Below are 16,514 nucleotides of genomic sequence, written 5' to 3'. Positions count from 1 at the left end.
AAATGCTTCAAAGGGAAATACGAATCGGCTTTGAGCCCAAAAAGTTCTCTTGGAAGAGTTCAGAAAGGATTTCAAGTAACAGAGGTAGAAAAAAATTGGGGAAAGAAATGAGAGTTATATGAGAGAATTATGTAAAAAGAGTTAACAGCTTTTAAAAGAAAGCACAAACAAAGACTGTTGAAAACAATTCCTTAAGAAATAGAATTGCTCAAATGCAAAAGCGGGCACAAAAGCTAACTGAAGAAAATAATTCCTTAAAAGTTAGAGTCAGGCAAGTGGAAGCTAATGACTCTATGAGACATCAAGAATCAGTCAAACAAAATCAAAAGAATGAAAAAAGAGAAAAAATGTAAAATACCTCATTGGAAAAAGAAATGATCTGGAAATTAGATCCAGAAGAAATAATTTAAGAATTACTGGACTACATGAAAGTCATGATTAAAAAAAAAAGAAAAAGAGCCTGTACAAAATCTTGTTAAGAAATCTTCGAGGAAAACTGTCCTGATATCTTAGAACCAGTGGGTAAAACAGTCACCAAAAGAAGCCACCAATCACTTCCTGAAAGAGATCTCAAAATGGAAACTTCAAGGAATATTGTAGCCAAATTCTAGAATACTCAGGTCAAGGAGAAAATACTGCAAGCAGCCAGAAAGGAACAACTCAAATATCAAGGAGTCACAGTCAGGATTACACAGGACTTAGTAGCTTCTACATTAAAGAAAAAAAAGAGCTTGGAATATGATATTCCAGATAGCAAAAGAGCTTGCATCAGAACTAAGAATCAACCACCCAGCAAAACTGAGCATAATCTTTCAGGGGGAAAGATGGACATTCAAAGAAATTGTTGTCTTTCAAACATTTCTGATGAGAAGATCAGAGCTGAACTAAAAATCTGATCTTCAAATACAAGACTCAAGAGAAGCACAAAAAGGTAAACAGGAAAGAAAAAATAACACATAGCACTCAATAAGGTTAAACTGTTTACATGCCTACATCGGAAGATGATACTTGTAACTCTTAAGAAATGTATCTCCATTAGGACAGTTAGAAGGATTACACTTAATACAGAGGGTATGGGTATAAGTTGACTTTGATACATTGATTAAAAAAAAATTGGAGTGAAAAAGGGATTTTGCTGAGAGAAGAGGAAAGAGGGAGGCAGAATGGGTTAAATGATATCACATGAAGAGGCATGAAAGACCAATTACAATAAAGGTAAAGAAAGGAGTGGGTGAGAATTGTTTGCACTTTATTCTCATTGGATTTGGCTAAAAATGGGAATAACATACATACTCAGTTTGATAAAGAAATCTATTTTCTCTATAGTGAAGTAGATGGGCAAGGGGAAAAGTAAAAGAGTGTTGTGTGATAGAAGAAAGGGAGATTGAGGGAGGTAGTGGTCAGAAGCAAAACACTGGTAAGGAGGAACAGGGTGAAAAGAAAGAGAGAAAAAACATAAACGGTGGAAAATAGGATGTAAGGAAATATACAGTTGGTAATCACAACTGTGAATGTGAATGAGATTAACTCTCCCATAAAATGAAAGCAGGTAACAGAGTGGATTAAAAACCAGAATCCTATAATATGTTCTTTACAAGAAACACATATGAAGCAGAGAGATACACACAGAGTAAAGGTAAAAGGCTGGAGTAGAATATATTATGCTTCAACTGAAGTGGAAAAAAAAAAGCCAGGGAAGCAATCCTGATCTCAGACAAATCAAAAGCAAAAATATATCTGATTAAAAGAGACAAAGAAAGAAACTACATGCTGCTAAAAGGTACCATAAACAATGAAGTAACATGAATACTAAACATGTATGCACCAAGTGGTATAGAATCCAAATTCTTCGGGGGGAATTTAAGTAAGTTACAGGAAGAAATAGACAGCAAAACTATACATGCTAGTGGGGGCCCTCAACCTCCCACTCTCAGAGCTATATAAATTTAATCACAAAATAAACAAAAAAGAAGGTAACAAAGTGAATAGAATTTTAAAAGTTGGATATCATAGACCTCTGGAGAAAGCGAATGGAGATAGAAAGGAATACACATTTTGCTCAGCAGTACATGGCAACTACACAAAATCTGACCTTGTATTAGTGCACAAAAACCTCACAATCAAATGCAGAAAGACTAAATGCATCTTTTTTCAGATCATGATGCAATAAAAATTACATATGATAAAGAGCCATAAAAACAAAACATAGAACAAAAACCAAGTGGAAACTAAATAATCTAATCCTAAAGAATGAGTGGGTCAAACAACAAATTATATAAACAATCAAGAATGTCATCAAAAAGGATGACAATGATACAACATACCAAACTTTATCAGATGCAGTCAATGCAGTACTTAGGGGAAATTCTGTATCTCTAAATGCTTACATGAATAAAACAGGGAAAGAGCAGATCAATGAATTGGGCATGTAATTAAAAAAAGCTAGAAAAGGAACAAATTAAAAATCTCCAATTAAACACCAAATTAGAAATTCTAAAAATCAAAAGAGAGAATAATAAAATTAAAAGAAAAATAAGTGTTGAACTAATAAAAACTAAGAGCTAGTTTTATAAAATAAAAAAGGCAATAAAATAGATAAACCTTTGGTTAATTTGATTTAAAAAAAAAGAAAACCAAATTACCAGTATCAAAAATGAAAAGGGTGAATTCACCACCAATGAAGAGGAAATTAAACAATTAGAAACTATTTTCCCCAACTGTATGCCAATAAATTTGATGATCTAAGTGAAATGGATGAATATTTACAAAAATATAAATTGCCCAAATTAATAGAGAAAGAAATAAAATACATAAATGACTGTATTTTGGAAAAAAATTAGACAAGCCATGAATGGAATCCCTAAGAAAAAATCTCCAGGGCCAGATGGATTTACAAGTGAATTCTACCAAATATGTAAAGAACAATTAATTCCAGTACTATATAAACTTTTTGGAAAAGTAGCATCTATCTAAAACCACCAGCAAGCATTATATATGATGGGAATAAAATAGAAGCTTTTCTAATAATATTGGGGGAAACAATCATGCCCATTCACCACTATTATTCAATATTGTACTAGAAATGTTAGCTTCATCAATAAGAGAAGAAAAAGAAATTGAAGGAATTAGAATAGGCAACGAGGAAACAGAAGTATCACTCTTTGCAGGTGGTATGATGGTATACTTAGAGAATCAACTAAAAAACTTCTTCAAATAATTAACAACTTTAGCAAAATTTCAGGATATAAAATAAACTCACAGGAATCCTCAGCATTTCTACATATTACCAACAAAGATCAACAGTAAAAGATAGAGAAATTACATTGAAAATAATTGTATAGAATATAAAGTATTTGAGATTCCACCTGCCAAAATAAACCCTGGAACTATATAAACAGAATTACATAAGTTCCACACAAATAAAGTCAGAGCTAAACAACTGGAAAAATATTAATTGCTCATGACTAGGCCAATCTAATATCATAAAATGACAATTCTACCTTAATTTATTTATTTATTTATTTTGTGCTATGCCAAACTACAGAGAAAATTTTATAGAGCTAGAAAAAATAATAAAATTAAACTGGAAGAACAAAAAGTCAAGAATATCAAGGGATTTATTGGAAAAAAATGTTAGAGAAGGTGGCCTAGCCAGATCTCAAGCTATATAAAGCAGCAATCATCAGAACCATTTGGTACTGGCTAAGAAATACAGTGGTGGATCAGTGGAATAGACTTGGTACACAAGATGCAGTAGTCAATGACTATAGTAATCCACTGTTTGATAAACCCAAAGACTCCAGCTTCTGGGATAAAACTCACTATTTGACAAAAACTGCTGGGAAAACTAGAGAATAGTATGGCAGAAACTAAGCATGGACCAAAATCTCACAGCAAATGCCAAGATAAGGTCAAAATGGTAAATCAGGAGGGCAAGGAATCATTTACCCATCAGATCTATGGAGAAGAGAAGAATTTATGACCAAAGAGATAGAGAACATTATAAAATGTAAAATGAGTAATTTTGATTACTTTAAATTTTAAAAAAAAGGTTTTGTACAGGGGTGGGAACCTGCAGCCTCAAGGCCATAGGTGGCCTTCTAGGTTCTTGGGTGTGGCCCTTTGACTGAGTCCAAGATCTTCAGACCTAATCCTTTTATTAAGGGGATTTGTTCTGTGAAATTTGGATTCAGTCAAAGGGCCACACTTGAGGACCTAGAGGGCCACATGTGGACTTGAGGTCACAGGTTCCCCACCCCTGGTTTTGCACAAATAAACTCATGCAACCAAGATGAGAAGGAAAGCAGAAAGCCGGGAAACAATTTTTAAAGGCAGTGTTTTTGACAAAGGCCTCATTTCTCAAATATATAGGGAACTGAGTCAAATTTATAAGAATACGAGTCATTCCCCAACTGATAAATGCTCAAAGGACAGGAACAGGCAGTTTTCAGATGAAGAAATTAAAGCTATCTATATGGAAGCATACTATTTGCTCTCCTTTTCTTTTGTTGTTTTGTTTCTTCTTTCGTATGGTTCCTCCCATTAGTTCTAATTCTTCTTTACATCATGACTAATGTGAAAATATGTTTAATATGAATGTATAAGTACATCCTACATCAGATTGCATGCCATCTTGGGGGACGAGGAGGAGACAGTGGGGGAATAATCAAAACTCAAAATCTTATGGAAATGAATGTTGAAAACTGAAAATAAATTCACTATAAAAAAAGAAAGAAAGCTAACAAAATGAGGGAGGGTGCAGCTGTCATTTCTAAGTGACGTTCACTTTTATACAAATATGAAGGACTTTTATATGATTGAAAAATAACATTTATTTAAATACCACAGAGGATCATGGATGTAGAGTTAGGGGTGTCTTTAGACATCATCTTATCCAATTACTCTAATCCTTCAACAAACCTAATGAATCATTTTTGTGTCATCAATCCCTTTGTCAATGTAATGAAACCTATGGACCTCTTTTCATAATATGTTTTTAGATACATGAAATAAAGGATACAAGATGAAAAAAATAAAGCTATCTATAGTCACATAAAAATGTTCTAAATTACTATCGAGTAGAGAAATGAAAATTAAACCAATTCTGAGGTACTACCTCACATCTATCAGATTGGCTAATGTGACAGAAATGGAAAATGATAACTGTTGGGAAAGATAAGGAAAAACTGAGACACTAATGCATTTTTGGTGGAGTTGCGAACTGATTCAACAATCTGTAATGGCAAGCAAAGTGGGACTTTTTGCTTTGCCCTTTTTTCTTTTGGAGTTCTAGTTCTTCTCAGCAATAAGGTAACCAAGTGCCTTTGAATGAGACATGCCTTTGTTTCAATCAAGAATCTTTGATTAATCAAGGGTCTTTGATGGACCTGCTTAACTCACAAGAAAGCCTAAGTCACGTGAGTTTGAGTTACATGGTTGTGATGCCCTCTGACCCTAAAGAAGTGCATATATATACTCTGAGGTTAGCATTTTGCTTTGGAGGCTCACTCATTGGAAGATCTGGTGATCTCACCAGACGAGATTTTGGGTAGCTGTTAAGGAGCCCCCTCTGGCTTTGAAAACCCAGATGTTGGTGCTTCTCTCTATGGTAATTATGTATATATTACTATGGTCAGACAGTTAGAAGCCTGTCTGGTGACTTGTGTTATTTCCTCTGTTTATATAATTTCTTTTTGTGTTTTCTCTGAAGTTCTCTGAACTGTGCTGACTTTTTCCCCTCAACTAAGTGAATGATATATGTATGTTTAATTAAAGTGAGATTGTAAACCCCTTAATGTTGCTTTCCTTAGAAAAGCAAATCAAAGAACCTGTGCTAGCAGCCCTCCTGTGTGCTGGTGTTATTGGCCTCACACCTCCACAGATGCTGCAAGCAGCACTGGTGTTGCACCATCCTGGAGAGTACCAGTCTTGGCAAGACCTACCTTGGCCAGCCCACATCTGGAATAGTATGGATGACATTTTAGGAGAACCCTGGGAGCTGGAGAGTGTCCTACAGAAGCTGGCCCAAATGCTAAAGACCTTCATGATCGTGTGACCTGAGCATCAGTTAAAGAAACAGGAGATGTGAAGATGTGGAGCCTGGAGAAGAGAAGACTTGGTGCATGTGAAAGGTCTCTTCAAGGACTAGGTGGAAGAATGATGATACTGGTTCTGCTTGGCCCAAGTGGCAGAATAAGGAGTCCTGGAAGGAAGAAGCAGATGGGGCTTTGGCTTTCACAGAAGGAAAGAGAGGCACTGAAGCACCCTTAAGGGATGGCCTGTGGTATGTACAGGAATGTACAACCTAGGGGAGTAGTTCAGCAGGAGAGTCAGTCAGTTAATAAGATTCAATCAGTGCTTCTACATGCCAGGTAATCTAGAGATGTAGACAGGCGGTTGGTGGAGAGGTTTAGATACATGTATGTTATATGCACACATATGTACATCAAAGGGTGACAGCGAAGCCCAAAGCATTTCCTATGTGTCAGACCCTGTACACTCACATACTAACACAGACCTTGGGCAGACACAGTACATGGATGACAAGGCGGACCCTGAGGTGAAGAGCAGAGGGATGAGTTGCCTTCATGAAAAGGCATAATTATTTTAATGACTCTAAGCTTCTTCTTGAAACCAATGCTTCTCCTATTCTTTCGGCAGGGGGAGATTTCTCTGGTGATACCATGTGACTCTGAGTAATAAAATGCCATCCCCCAAATCCTGAAGCTAAGGATCACCCAAAAGATTCTGGGGAGGCTCATGGCAGGTTTGTGTCAGCTGTAATACATCACACTCAAGGAACCAATGTGGCTATGAAGGTCAAAGATGTCCTAAAAGGAGCACCTGGATGAAAAAGATGGCTGGGCCACATGGCGAGAAGCAGGCCCAACTGGTAAGTGGCCCATGTGCTCTAATGGCAGCCTGCGAATGTCGTGAGGCTGTGAGAAAGACCACTTCCCCATTCCTTGGGAGAACCCCCTGGTGGCATTTATCGAAGGCCAGAAATTGTCAAGAGTCATACACCACACCTGGATCCCCACTAGTGTGAATAAAGAATCTCATGATGGGCAAATAGGACCAAGTCCAGGGCTGCCTCATGAGAGGCAATATTGATACCAATGAGCTTGTGGGGTACACTGTGTAAGGAAAAGCTTCCCACCTATTAGGAGAACGTAGGGAGAGGTTGGGGAGGGGAGCAGAGCCATCCCTGGAGGACTCTAAGAGAAGCCTGGATGCCTCCGTGGCAAGTTGGATGTGGAAGGATCCTCATTCAGATAGAAGATGGACAATTTGGCCTCTGGGTCCCTTCCCACTCCGATCCTGATGTCTATTGAGCTAATTTACCTTGTTTTAAATACTCAAGTATCCAACACTACACTAAAGAGGTCTATATCAGGTTATGGCAAAGAAAGGACTCTATTCCCAGTCCCAGTGCCTGGTCCCCAGTTCCCCCCCTCCTGCAGTCAGCTGGGTGTAGTAGTGGATGGCACACCAGTCCTGGAGTCAGGAAGACCTGGCTTTAATCTGGCCTCAGACATTTGCAAGCTGTGTAATCTTGAGCTCATCACTTCACTGTTTGCCTCAGTTTCCTCAACCGTAGAAAGGGGGATGATACTAGCACCTGCCTTTCAGAGTTCTTATTAGGCTCAAATGATTTAATATTTGTAAGGTGCTTAGCATAATGCAAGGCACATAGTAGATATTATAAAAGTACTTATTCCCTTCCCCAAATGGACACTAAAAGTGCCATTGCAAAGTTCAGAACAACTAACTAGGCTACAGTTTCAGGTGCTAAATCGTCCCTGACAGCACAGCTAGCTCATCCCTGATCGCTTCCCAGGGCCTAGAGATCCTGGGGGCACTGTGAAGTAGCCATGCTTCCCATTCATACCTTTATGAGATGACTCAGGTTTGGAAAACGGCCGCGTGGAACTATGCTGGTTTGTGAAATGTGTGTAGTCTGGGTCCTCGGCATCCATCATGGTGGGCGGTGGAGGCCTGAAAGAGAAACCATAATTACGCACTGCCGGTGGTGATGGAAGCATTAAGCCTCATCGGATAGTATAGCTCTATGCACAGTCAGGTGGAAGCCAAGCCAGGAATTGAGGGTTTATCCTCAGCTCCGTCCTTAAGTAATAGATGAGGGAGCCAGGAGCTGGTAATCTACAGTACTGGGAATGGAGGAGGAGTGAGATGAGGAGGGCATTCTAGGCCATGCACTCCAGGAGGCTTCTGACTTACTCCATCTCCAATTCTAATTCCATTCTCCAACCAGAGGCATTTTCACTGGCCATCCTCCATGTCTGCAATGCTCTCCCTCCTCATCTCTGCTTCTTGGATTCCTGCAAGTGCCAGCTAAAATCCCACCTTCCAGAAGACGCCTTTTGTAATTACTGCTCTTTCTAGTGCCTTCCCTCGATTGGTTACTGCCAGTTTATCTTGTATTTATTTCGTTAGTACACAGCTATTCTCATGACTGGGAGCCCCTTGAGGGGAGGGCAGGGCAGCTCCGCTGCTTAGCACAACTCTTGGCACACACACAGTACAAACCAGATAAATTTTTATTGACTGAATAACTGATTTGAACTGGTTCTTCAGGGGATTTTTGAGAAAATAAATATGTAGTTCGACGCTGAATTAATTTTCTACAAATGATCTACTTTGTGGATTATGGCTATGGTGGATTCTAAGTAGGTGGCCTGCCCAATTGTCCACCAGAATGTTCCAGGGTACCTTCCCCCTCCTGCTCCTGTGCATAAAAAAGGCATGTGCAGGGTACAACAAGGAAGATCACCATCAATATCTGCAAAACCTAAAGGGGACGTCAAGCATTCCAGCTGCTTGGGATTACCCATGTGGCTGGTACTGAAGGAACAGAAGCATGGATGTTCACTCTGGGTAAACTAGGAAATTGACTCACATGAAGCACTGCCTTCCTCTGGCCCAACCAAGGTCTCCAATTTTGAAAGGATTTTATAATGTAGACAAGGAATGATATTTTAGCAAGAATCAAATGCTGAGAGTTGAAATCTAGAGAAAGAAAACAAAGAAGGGGAAGAGGAAAAGAAGGAGAGAAAAGAAAGAAGAAATAGGAAGAAAATGAAGTGAAGGAAAGAAAGAAAAAATAAGGAAAAGAAGACAAAAAAGTAGAAAGGAAAAATTGGGAGAAGTGAGTAGAGAGAAGAAAGCCCAACCATGGTGATATCAGTAAACCCTTCTATCCACTAGGTGGCAGTGCAGTGCTTTAATTCAAAGAAGGGCAGCGCGCCCTTGACACACAAACGTGAGAAAGTGTCCTCTTCCCCACTTTCCTTGATCGCCTGCTGTGATCTTAATGAGTTCATGCAGAGGGTCCTGGGTAGTAGAATAAAATTTCAGCCCAATCCCAGATTCAAACAATGTCCCAGTGTGATCTGTGTCACTTGGGCCTCATTGGCCCTCCAAGAGACTGAGGCAGCCATAAAAGAAACCCAAAGTGGGTTCGTTTTCTGGAACCCCCAGAAATGGGGGTGTTGGGGGCAAACACTTTCCTGATGGTTTTTCAGATGTCTACTTTCCTTAACACACCATTTCTGAATCATTCTGGCCTTTATAAATATGAAGAAAAATAAAGTATAAAAATCCTACAGCACCAATATCAAAGACTTGAGAAAGAGGCCAGGTGTCAGGAAATGGGAAAGGATGGATGGATGGATGGATGGATGGATGGATGGATGGATGGATAGATGGACGGATGGATAGATGGATAGATGGGAACGGCTCCTCACTCTTTCCCAGGCTCATTTGGGGCCTGGGAAGGGGATTATTTAACTTCAAGGAATTCTCTGACTGATCAGACATACTTTACTATAGCCAAGTAACCCTTTAATTCCTTAGAGGGTGAGCAAAGAAGACTGGTTTCAATGTCTTAGGCCCCTAGTTTGAAGGCTGTCTACCATTAGTGCCTGTGTGACCTTGGTCAAATCATTTACTTTCTCTTGGCTTCCTCAGCTTCCAAATCTATAAAATAAGGGGCTTGGGCTAGGTGACCTTGAAAGTGCTTTTCAGCTCCCTTAAACCCTATGAAAATATAGCCACTGGAGCTGCTTCAGGAGGATTCTTTAAAAGGTCAAGTCATGTTTATAAAATGATTTCACTTCCCAGAATCCAAAGGCCACCACATTAAGTTGCTAAGGAATATTACGAGGTAAAAAAAAAAGCTAATTCAAAGAGGGCCGGGCCTTGGAGTTGAGGTAGAAGCTTGTTGTCACTGCTGTTTTCCCAATTACCAAATCCTTGAATTTGTTCAACTTTCCAAGGGGCTTGTTTGGTTTGGTTTTGTTAATTTCTGAGAAAGTGTGGGAAGTGTTGGACCAGATGGAAGAATTGGATTTGTGACCCAAGATGTCACGAGGAAGGGAGACAGGGAAGATCCAACCACTCTTCAGCCTTGGGGCTTCTCCTCACAAGGCCTCAGAATCCTTTGCTGATGGAAAATGGCGTGGGAGGGGCAGGGCACTTTAGCCACTGGCCAGGAGCTGGAAACCCTGGGCTGACTCCTGCAAAGCCTTACGGGAAGGAAAGGCAGAAAGTCCACTGGGAATTCAAAGTCTTTGATAACTCAGATCAGACACATGTAGGAACCCCAGTCAAGACAGGCATTTCAAAGGAATGTCATGTTCTCTCCACCAGGAAGCTGGATCTCCAGACACTTTCCCTGGACTACCATAATGGTCTCTAATGAGTCTCAAGTCTCTCCTGCGGCCAGTCCATTGTCCCCAATTATCCTAAAGCTGTAGTCTCACCATGCTCTTTCCCAGCGGCTCCCTCTTTCTTCTAGGATAGCTGCTTATTTGGCAGGTAGACTTTTACGGTCTGGTTCCCTTCTACATTTCCACGTTTTTTTCACACAGCCTGAATTCTGACCAAACTAGCCTACATACTATCCTTAATGTGTGACATTTCATCTCTCATCTCTGCACTTTTGCCCAAGCTGCCCTATTGCCTAGAATGCCATCCCTCCTCCCCTCCAACCTTTAGCTCCCTTTAAGTCTGGGCTCAGGGGCCACTCCCAAGTGAAGTTGTTTGGGTTGCCCCAGGTGTTCTTGTTCTCCTTCCAAGTCTCCCAGGAAATATTTGTATGGACTTGTCCCTGTAGAGGTTCCCAGATTTAAACTCCACAAGGGCTCCTTTCTACCTCTACAACTCCACCCTGGCACCGTGATTTCATTGTTTGAGGGCATTCCTGGGTGAGGTAACTCCTGTCTTCTAATGCTCACAGACTCCGGCTCAGCAACTTCAGAGTCTTAGAGTTGCCCAGGGCCCTAAAAGGTGGGCCCTGGTCACTGGTAGGGGGTCACAAAGCCAGGATGTGGCAATGGAAGGCCCTGCTGGTTCTCTATTAACAAAGTCCTCTGCCTGGCACTTCATAAATGTCTGCCAAATTGTTACTGCTGGCCAAAGAGATTACTTTCTTCACCTACCAAAGTTTGGTTTGGTTTTGTCCCTGGGCTTGAAATAAGGACACCTTGACGTGAAGATGACAGAGTTGTCATTAATGTTTACATACATGTTGATATGCATAGGAGACACATGGGCCAGAGTAGGTGGAGCCAGCCTCACACGCAGGAAGCCCAGAGTTCAAGGCCAGTCGCCTGACCAGAGGTAAGCCATCCCGTCTCCTAGTGACCTGGATGGCTCTCAAGATTCTAAGATATGGACAAGTTGCCCTGTATGAGAGAAGAGGGCTTTCATACCAGGTGGATGAAATCATCAGTGACGACCAGAAAAATTCAGGTGAGCATTGGCTTATCTACACACCTCAGTGGAAGTACATTCATACAAACAGTATCTCTCCTATCAAACAGCATGAAGATTTTATCAAGATCCTGAGGGGCATTAAAGGGTCCTCTCCCCTCCTCCTCCTTTCTCCCTGCATTCTCCACCTTTCCACTCCCCCAGAAACACTGTGTTAAAATGGCTTAAACATCAAGATGTCTTTGGCCCCTGAGAGAAGAGGAGCAAGCTACTTTCTTGGCTGCTGATTCTAGGCCGCAGGAACAAAGGTGTTCTAGAATGTTTTGAATTCCCCTTCAAAAAAAATGAAACCTAAATGGCCGAGCCTCAATCTGAAAGTCAACTGTGGCTGAAGCCGAACTTCTAGATTCAGAAGCAGTACACTGGCTCCTTGGGACTGGTGAGAATCTGTCAGCATTTCCTGAAGTTATCTCTTTACCTTGTGCCCTTAAAAATAGAAGATGTCTTCTGAAACACACTATAATGGACTTGGTAGAGGTCACAGCCACTGGCTGAGCCTGAGGCAGGATGTTAGGGTGTGGGAGGGGAGTTCCCAGCCCAAAGAGCCAATGTTCCCTCTCACTGGTACTGTTCATGTTTTAGAGAGTTAAAGATGTTTTATTAATATTCTATTAAAGCTAGCCCAGGATTTTAATAATTCAGAGCATTTTCTGTCACTTTGGTTCATTTCTCCTTAATAACCTTCTCCTCACTAATCCCAATCCTATTTTTCTTTTCCTTTCAGACGACAACAGAAAGCATTATAGTCTGAAGACAGATGACTCGATTGACTCCTGAAAAGCACTGTCCCTCATCCCCCCTCTTCTACTCATCCTGGTCCTCCTGAGAAGAAAGGCAGCTCAGAAGAGCTGAAGTTACACTCAGCAACCAGCGAGGGCAAGGAAGCAGGAAGTGAGGAAGACAATCCCAGCCATTTGAGCCTGGAAGACCGAGTTGGGCACCTGTCTGGGACGCAGAGCCTTGGCAGACAGATGTATACGGATACACGAGCCCAAATGCCGGGGAAACTCAAGAACGCACAAGAGATTTGACACTCTGGGTAAAATCCCAGGGGAAACAGTTTGGCTTCTTTTCCCCCTTGGCGCCACCGTCACTTCAGTTCACCTTACAGGAAGGCCAAAGGCATGTCCTTTCCCACATCAGATTTTCAAAGATCTGCAAGCTCCGTGCTTTGGCCATATGCCCCAACCCAGAAAGCTTCCCGCCAAAGCAATGATGCCTCAGGATGGAAACTGAGAGCCCTGGCGTGTCCTCAGCAGCCCCCAAGCGGACAGATTCACCTGCCAAGTCACCATCCGGGATCTGTGAATGATCCCGGAGAACGAGAGATGTATAAAATATTGGGGAACGTTACGTAGATTGATATCCAGAAAAGGGAAAACAGCGGAGGCTGTGAGCTTGACCTGGATGCCCGGCAAAATCCTCCAATGTCGTATTAAAGGGAGGGTTGGAGAGGATTTAGAAAAGGAAACTGCAATCCCACCGGGACCTGAGGATTCTCTCTAGAACGGGTCAGGCCGGACTAGACCAGGCTCTCTGAGCTGGGAGCTTAGGGTCTGCCGGGCTGGATGAGAATTTCAGCAACGGGTGTAATAAAGGCGTGGCTGCTCTTCTTGTGGATAAAGGGCAGCTGTGTGGGCCTGTCATGAATGGTGACGTCACCACAGAAGGAGCTCTATAACCAGTGTCCTAGAGATCTCCATTTGCTCCAAAGCTGTTTCACAAGCTGGCGAGTGTCTGCGTGGGAGCCTTTCTATCAGAGGGCACATTTCAGGTGGCAAAGCCTCCTACCCTGCTGGCCTAGACCCAGAAAACCACCATCTAAACCACTGTGTGCGACTGTAACAGAACAACGTAATAAGGGCAAATCCTTTGTGCTGACCCACAAGTTGCCAAACTGGAAAAGGAGGCAACAGACGTACTGATAAACCACAGAATTGTTTGTCCAGGAGACCTCTAGATGGTCTCGAAAACAGAATGTCTTCAGCATAAGGAAAAGGACTGGCATCAATATTATATCAACTGGGGAACAATGTTTGGTAAAGAGAAGAAGCCAGAGTTGTCTGATCAAGGGCATAAAAGTCGGGGCAATTTAGGGGGAATCAGGGGTGGTAAGGTGGTGCAGTGGTTAGAAATCCAGGAAGCCTCATCTTTGGGAGTTCAAATCTGGCCTCTGACACTTATTAGCAGTGTGACCCTGAGCAAGTCACTTAGCCCTGTTTACCTCAGTTTCCTGTAAATGAGCTGGAGAAGAAAATGGCAAACTACTCCAGTATCTGCCAAGAAAACCCCAAATGGGGTCACAAAGAGCTGGATGTGAGTGAAAAACAGCTGAATAACAACAAGAAAGGGAAAATTTTGTAGTCTCTTAACCATGCTGCCTGCATAGACGCATTAAGCTTATATGTACGGATTCTGGCTACAGCATGTGACAACCAATATACTTCTCAATAAATTAAGGTAATTTCTGCTTCCTGACTTTTGTGCGCTAACCACTCCCTCATTGTGCCACTCACCTCCCTCACTGCAAAGTGTGTGTGGCTTTCCAGATTATATTCTCAACAACAGCTTTTTCCTCTCCCCACTCACAGCCACCTCATCAAACTCCAGAAGCCAACATCAAAGGCCCCACATTCCCACCCGGGGAATTTTCCCAGTGATCTCACCGAGCCGGCTTATCATTCTTAGACCAGGTTGTTTCATGGGCTTCTCTTGACTTTGGCCTCGCTGGTTCTGATGTTTTGGACTAGGAAACAAAAGGCAAGAGTTAGTTTTGCTTAGGGAAAAATGGATGATGATATAATGTCTTTTTTAAATATATATATATTTTCAATTATATGTGAAAACAATTTTCATTTGTTTTTCAAAATTTTGAGTTCCAATTTCTCTTCCTCCTCTCCAGTCCCCCCTCATTGAGAAGCCAAACAATTTGATAGACTATACCTGTGCAGTCATACAAAATACATTTCCACATTAGCCATGTTGCAATAGAAGAGAGACCAAAAGTAAGATAACTAAGAAAACAAAAAGTAATAAAAATATAGTTAAAAAAAAGACTGTTTCGATCTATATTCAGTTTCCATCAATTCTTTCTGTGGGGACAGATAGCATTTTTCACCTAAGTCTTTCAAAACTGTCTTGGGTCATTGTGTTGTTGAGAATAGCTAATTCATTCTGGGCTGATGACTGTACAATCCTGCTGTCACTGTGTACAATGTTCTATTGGTTCTGCTCACTTCACTTTGCATCAGTTTGTGTCAGTCTTTCCAGGGTTTTCTGAAATCATCTTGCTCATCATTTCTTAAGCCACAATAGTATTCCATAACAATCATATACTATAACTTGTTCATCCATTCCCTCAATTTCCAATTCTTTGCCACCACAAAAAAGCTGTAATAAATATTTTTGTACAAATACGTCCTCTTCCTATTTTTTTAAATCTTTGTGGAATATAGACCTAATAGCAGTATGGCTAGGTCAAAGGTTATGCAGAGTTTTATAGCTCTTTGGGCACAGTTCCAAATTGCTCTCCAGCATGGTTGGGTCAGTTCACAAATTCACCAATAGTGCGTAAGTGTTCCAATTTTTTCCATATCCCCTCCAAAATCCAACATTTTCCTTTTCTGTTATATTAGCCAATCTGAGGTGGTACCTCAGAGTTCTTTTAATTTGCATCTCTCTAATCAACAGTGATTAGGAGAATTTTTTTCACATAACCATAGACAGCTTTCATTTCTTCATCGAAAACTATCTGTTCATGTCCTTCATCCATTTATCATTTGGGGAATGACTTGAATTCTTATAATTTTGACTCCGTTCTCTACACATTGGAGAAATGAGGCCTTTATCAAAGAAACTTACTAAAACTTGTAGAAGAAATTTTTCAGTTTTCTGATGATAAAATTTCATAGCTGAAAGTTCAAAGTTGAAAGTTGAAATCCTTGGGCACTCAGGTGGTTCATGGGTAGACAAACAGACCCACGCTTGGAGTCAGGAAGAATTGAGTTTGAATTTAGCCTCAGATATTTGCTGCCCTTTGACCTCAGATAAATTATTTATCCTCTCTGTGCCTCAGTTTCCTTCACTGTGAAATATGTTCCCCACTTCCCTGGGCTCTTGAAAGGGTAAAATGAGACAATGCGTGCAAAGTGCTTCACAAATCTTGCATCACTATATTAAAGATAGTGACCATTTCTAAAGAGCTAAGATTTCCAAAGCCCTTTACAAACACAGTGTCATCTAATCCTCGTAACACCTCTGAGAGAGAGGTGCTAGTATCCCCATTTTGGGTTGTTATCAAGTCCTTTAATTTGCGTCTGACTCTTCATGACCCCATTTGGGGTTTCCTTGGCAGAGACACTGGAGCGATTTGACATTCCCTTCTCCGGCTCACTTTGCAGATGAGGAAACTGAGGCAAACAGGGTGAAGTGACTCGCCCAGGGTCACACAGCTAGTAAGTGTCTAAGGCCGGATTTGAACTCAGGTCTTCCTGATCCCAGGTCTAGTGCTTTCTCCACCAAGTCATTTAGCAGCAGGTATAAGACTGGAAAGGGAGGAAGGAGTCATGTTATATAGAATTTTAAAACCTTGGCAGAGAACTTTGAGTTTCATCCAGTGATAAAGAGCAGAGTTGGAGTGGGTGTGGGGCATTGACTTGGTCCAACCCACACTTCAGGAAGGTCACTGGCAGCTGGGGGGAGGACGGACCGTGCTGGAG

General features: G+C 41.2%; 1 protein-coding gene across 2 annotated transcripts in view; it reads right to left on the bottom strand.

The window, feature by feature from the left end:
- The window catches only part of CCDC50 (coiled-coil domain containing 50), a 99,833-nt gene that overhangs the window by 8,527 nt on the left and 74,792 nt on the right, over positions 1 to 16,514 (bottom strand). For both annotated transcript variants that reach the window (XM_036753871.1, XM_036753872.1), the window contains 2 exons: positions 14,463 to 14,542; positions 7,892 to 7,998 (listed from right to left, as the gene is read on the bottom strand). In XM_036753871.1, the coding sequence (XP_036609766.1) occupies positions 7,892 to 7,998; positions 14,463 to 14,542 (187 nt within the window). The remainder of the gene's footprint in view (positions 1 to 7,891; positions 7,999 to 14,462; positions 14,543 to 16,514) is intronic.

The sequence above is a fragment of the Trichosurus vulpecula genome, chromosome 4 (assembly GCF_011100635.1).
Source record: "Trichosurus vulpecula isolate mTriVul1 chromosome 4, mTriVul1.pri, whole genome shotgun sequence".
NCBI classification, from domain to species: Eukaryota; Metazoa; Chordata; class Mammalia; order Diprotodontia; family Phalangeridae; genus Trichosurus; species Trichosurus vulpecula.
Note: the sequence above shows the minus strand (reverse complement) of the source record. Positions and strands in the feature narration are given on the sequence as shown.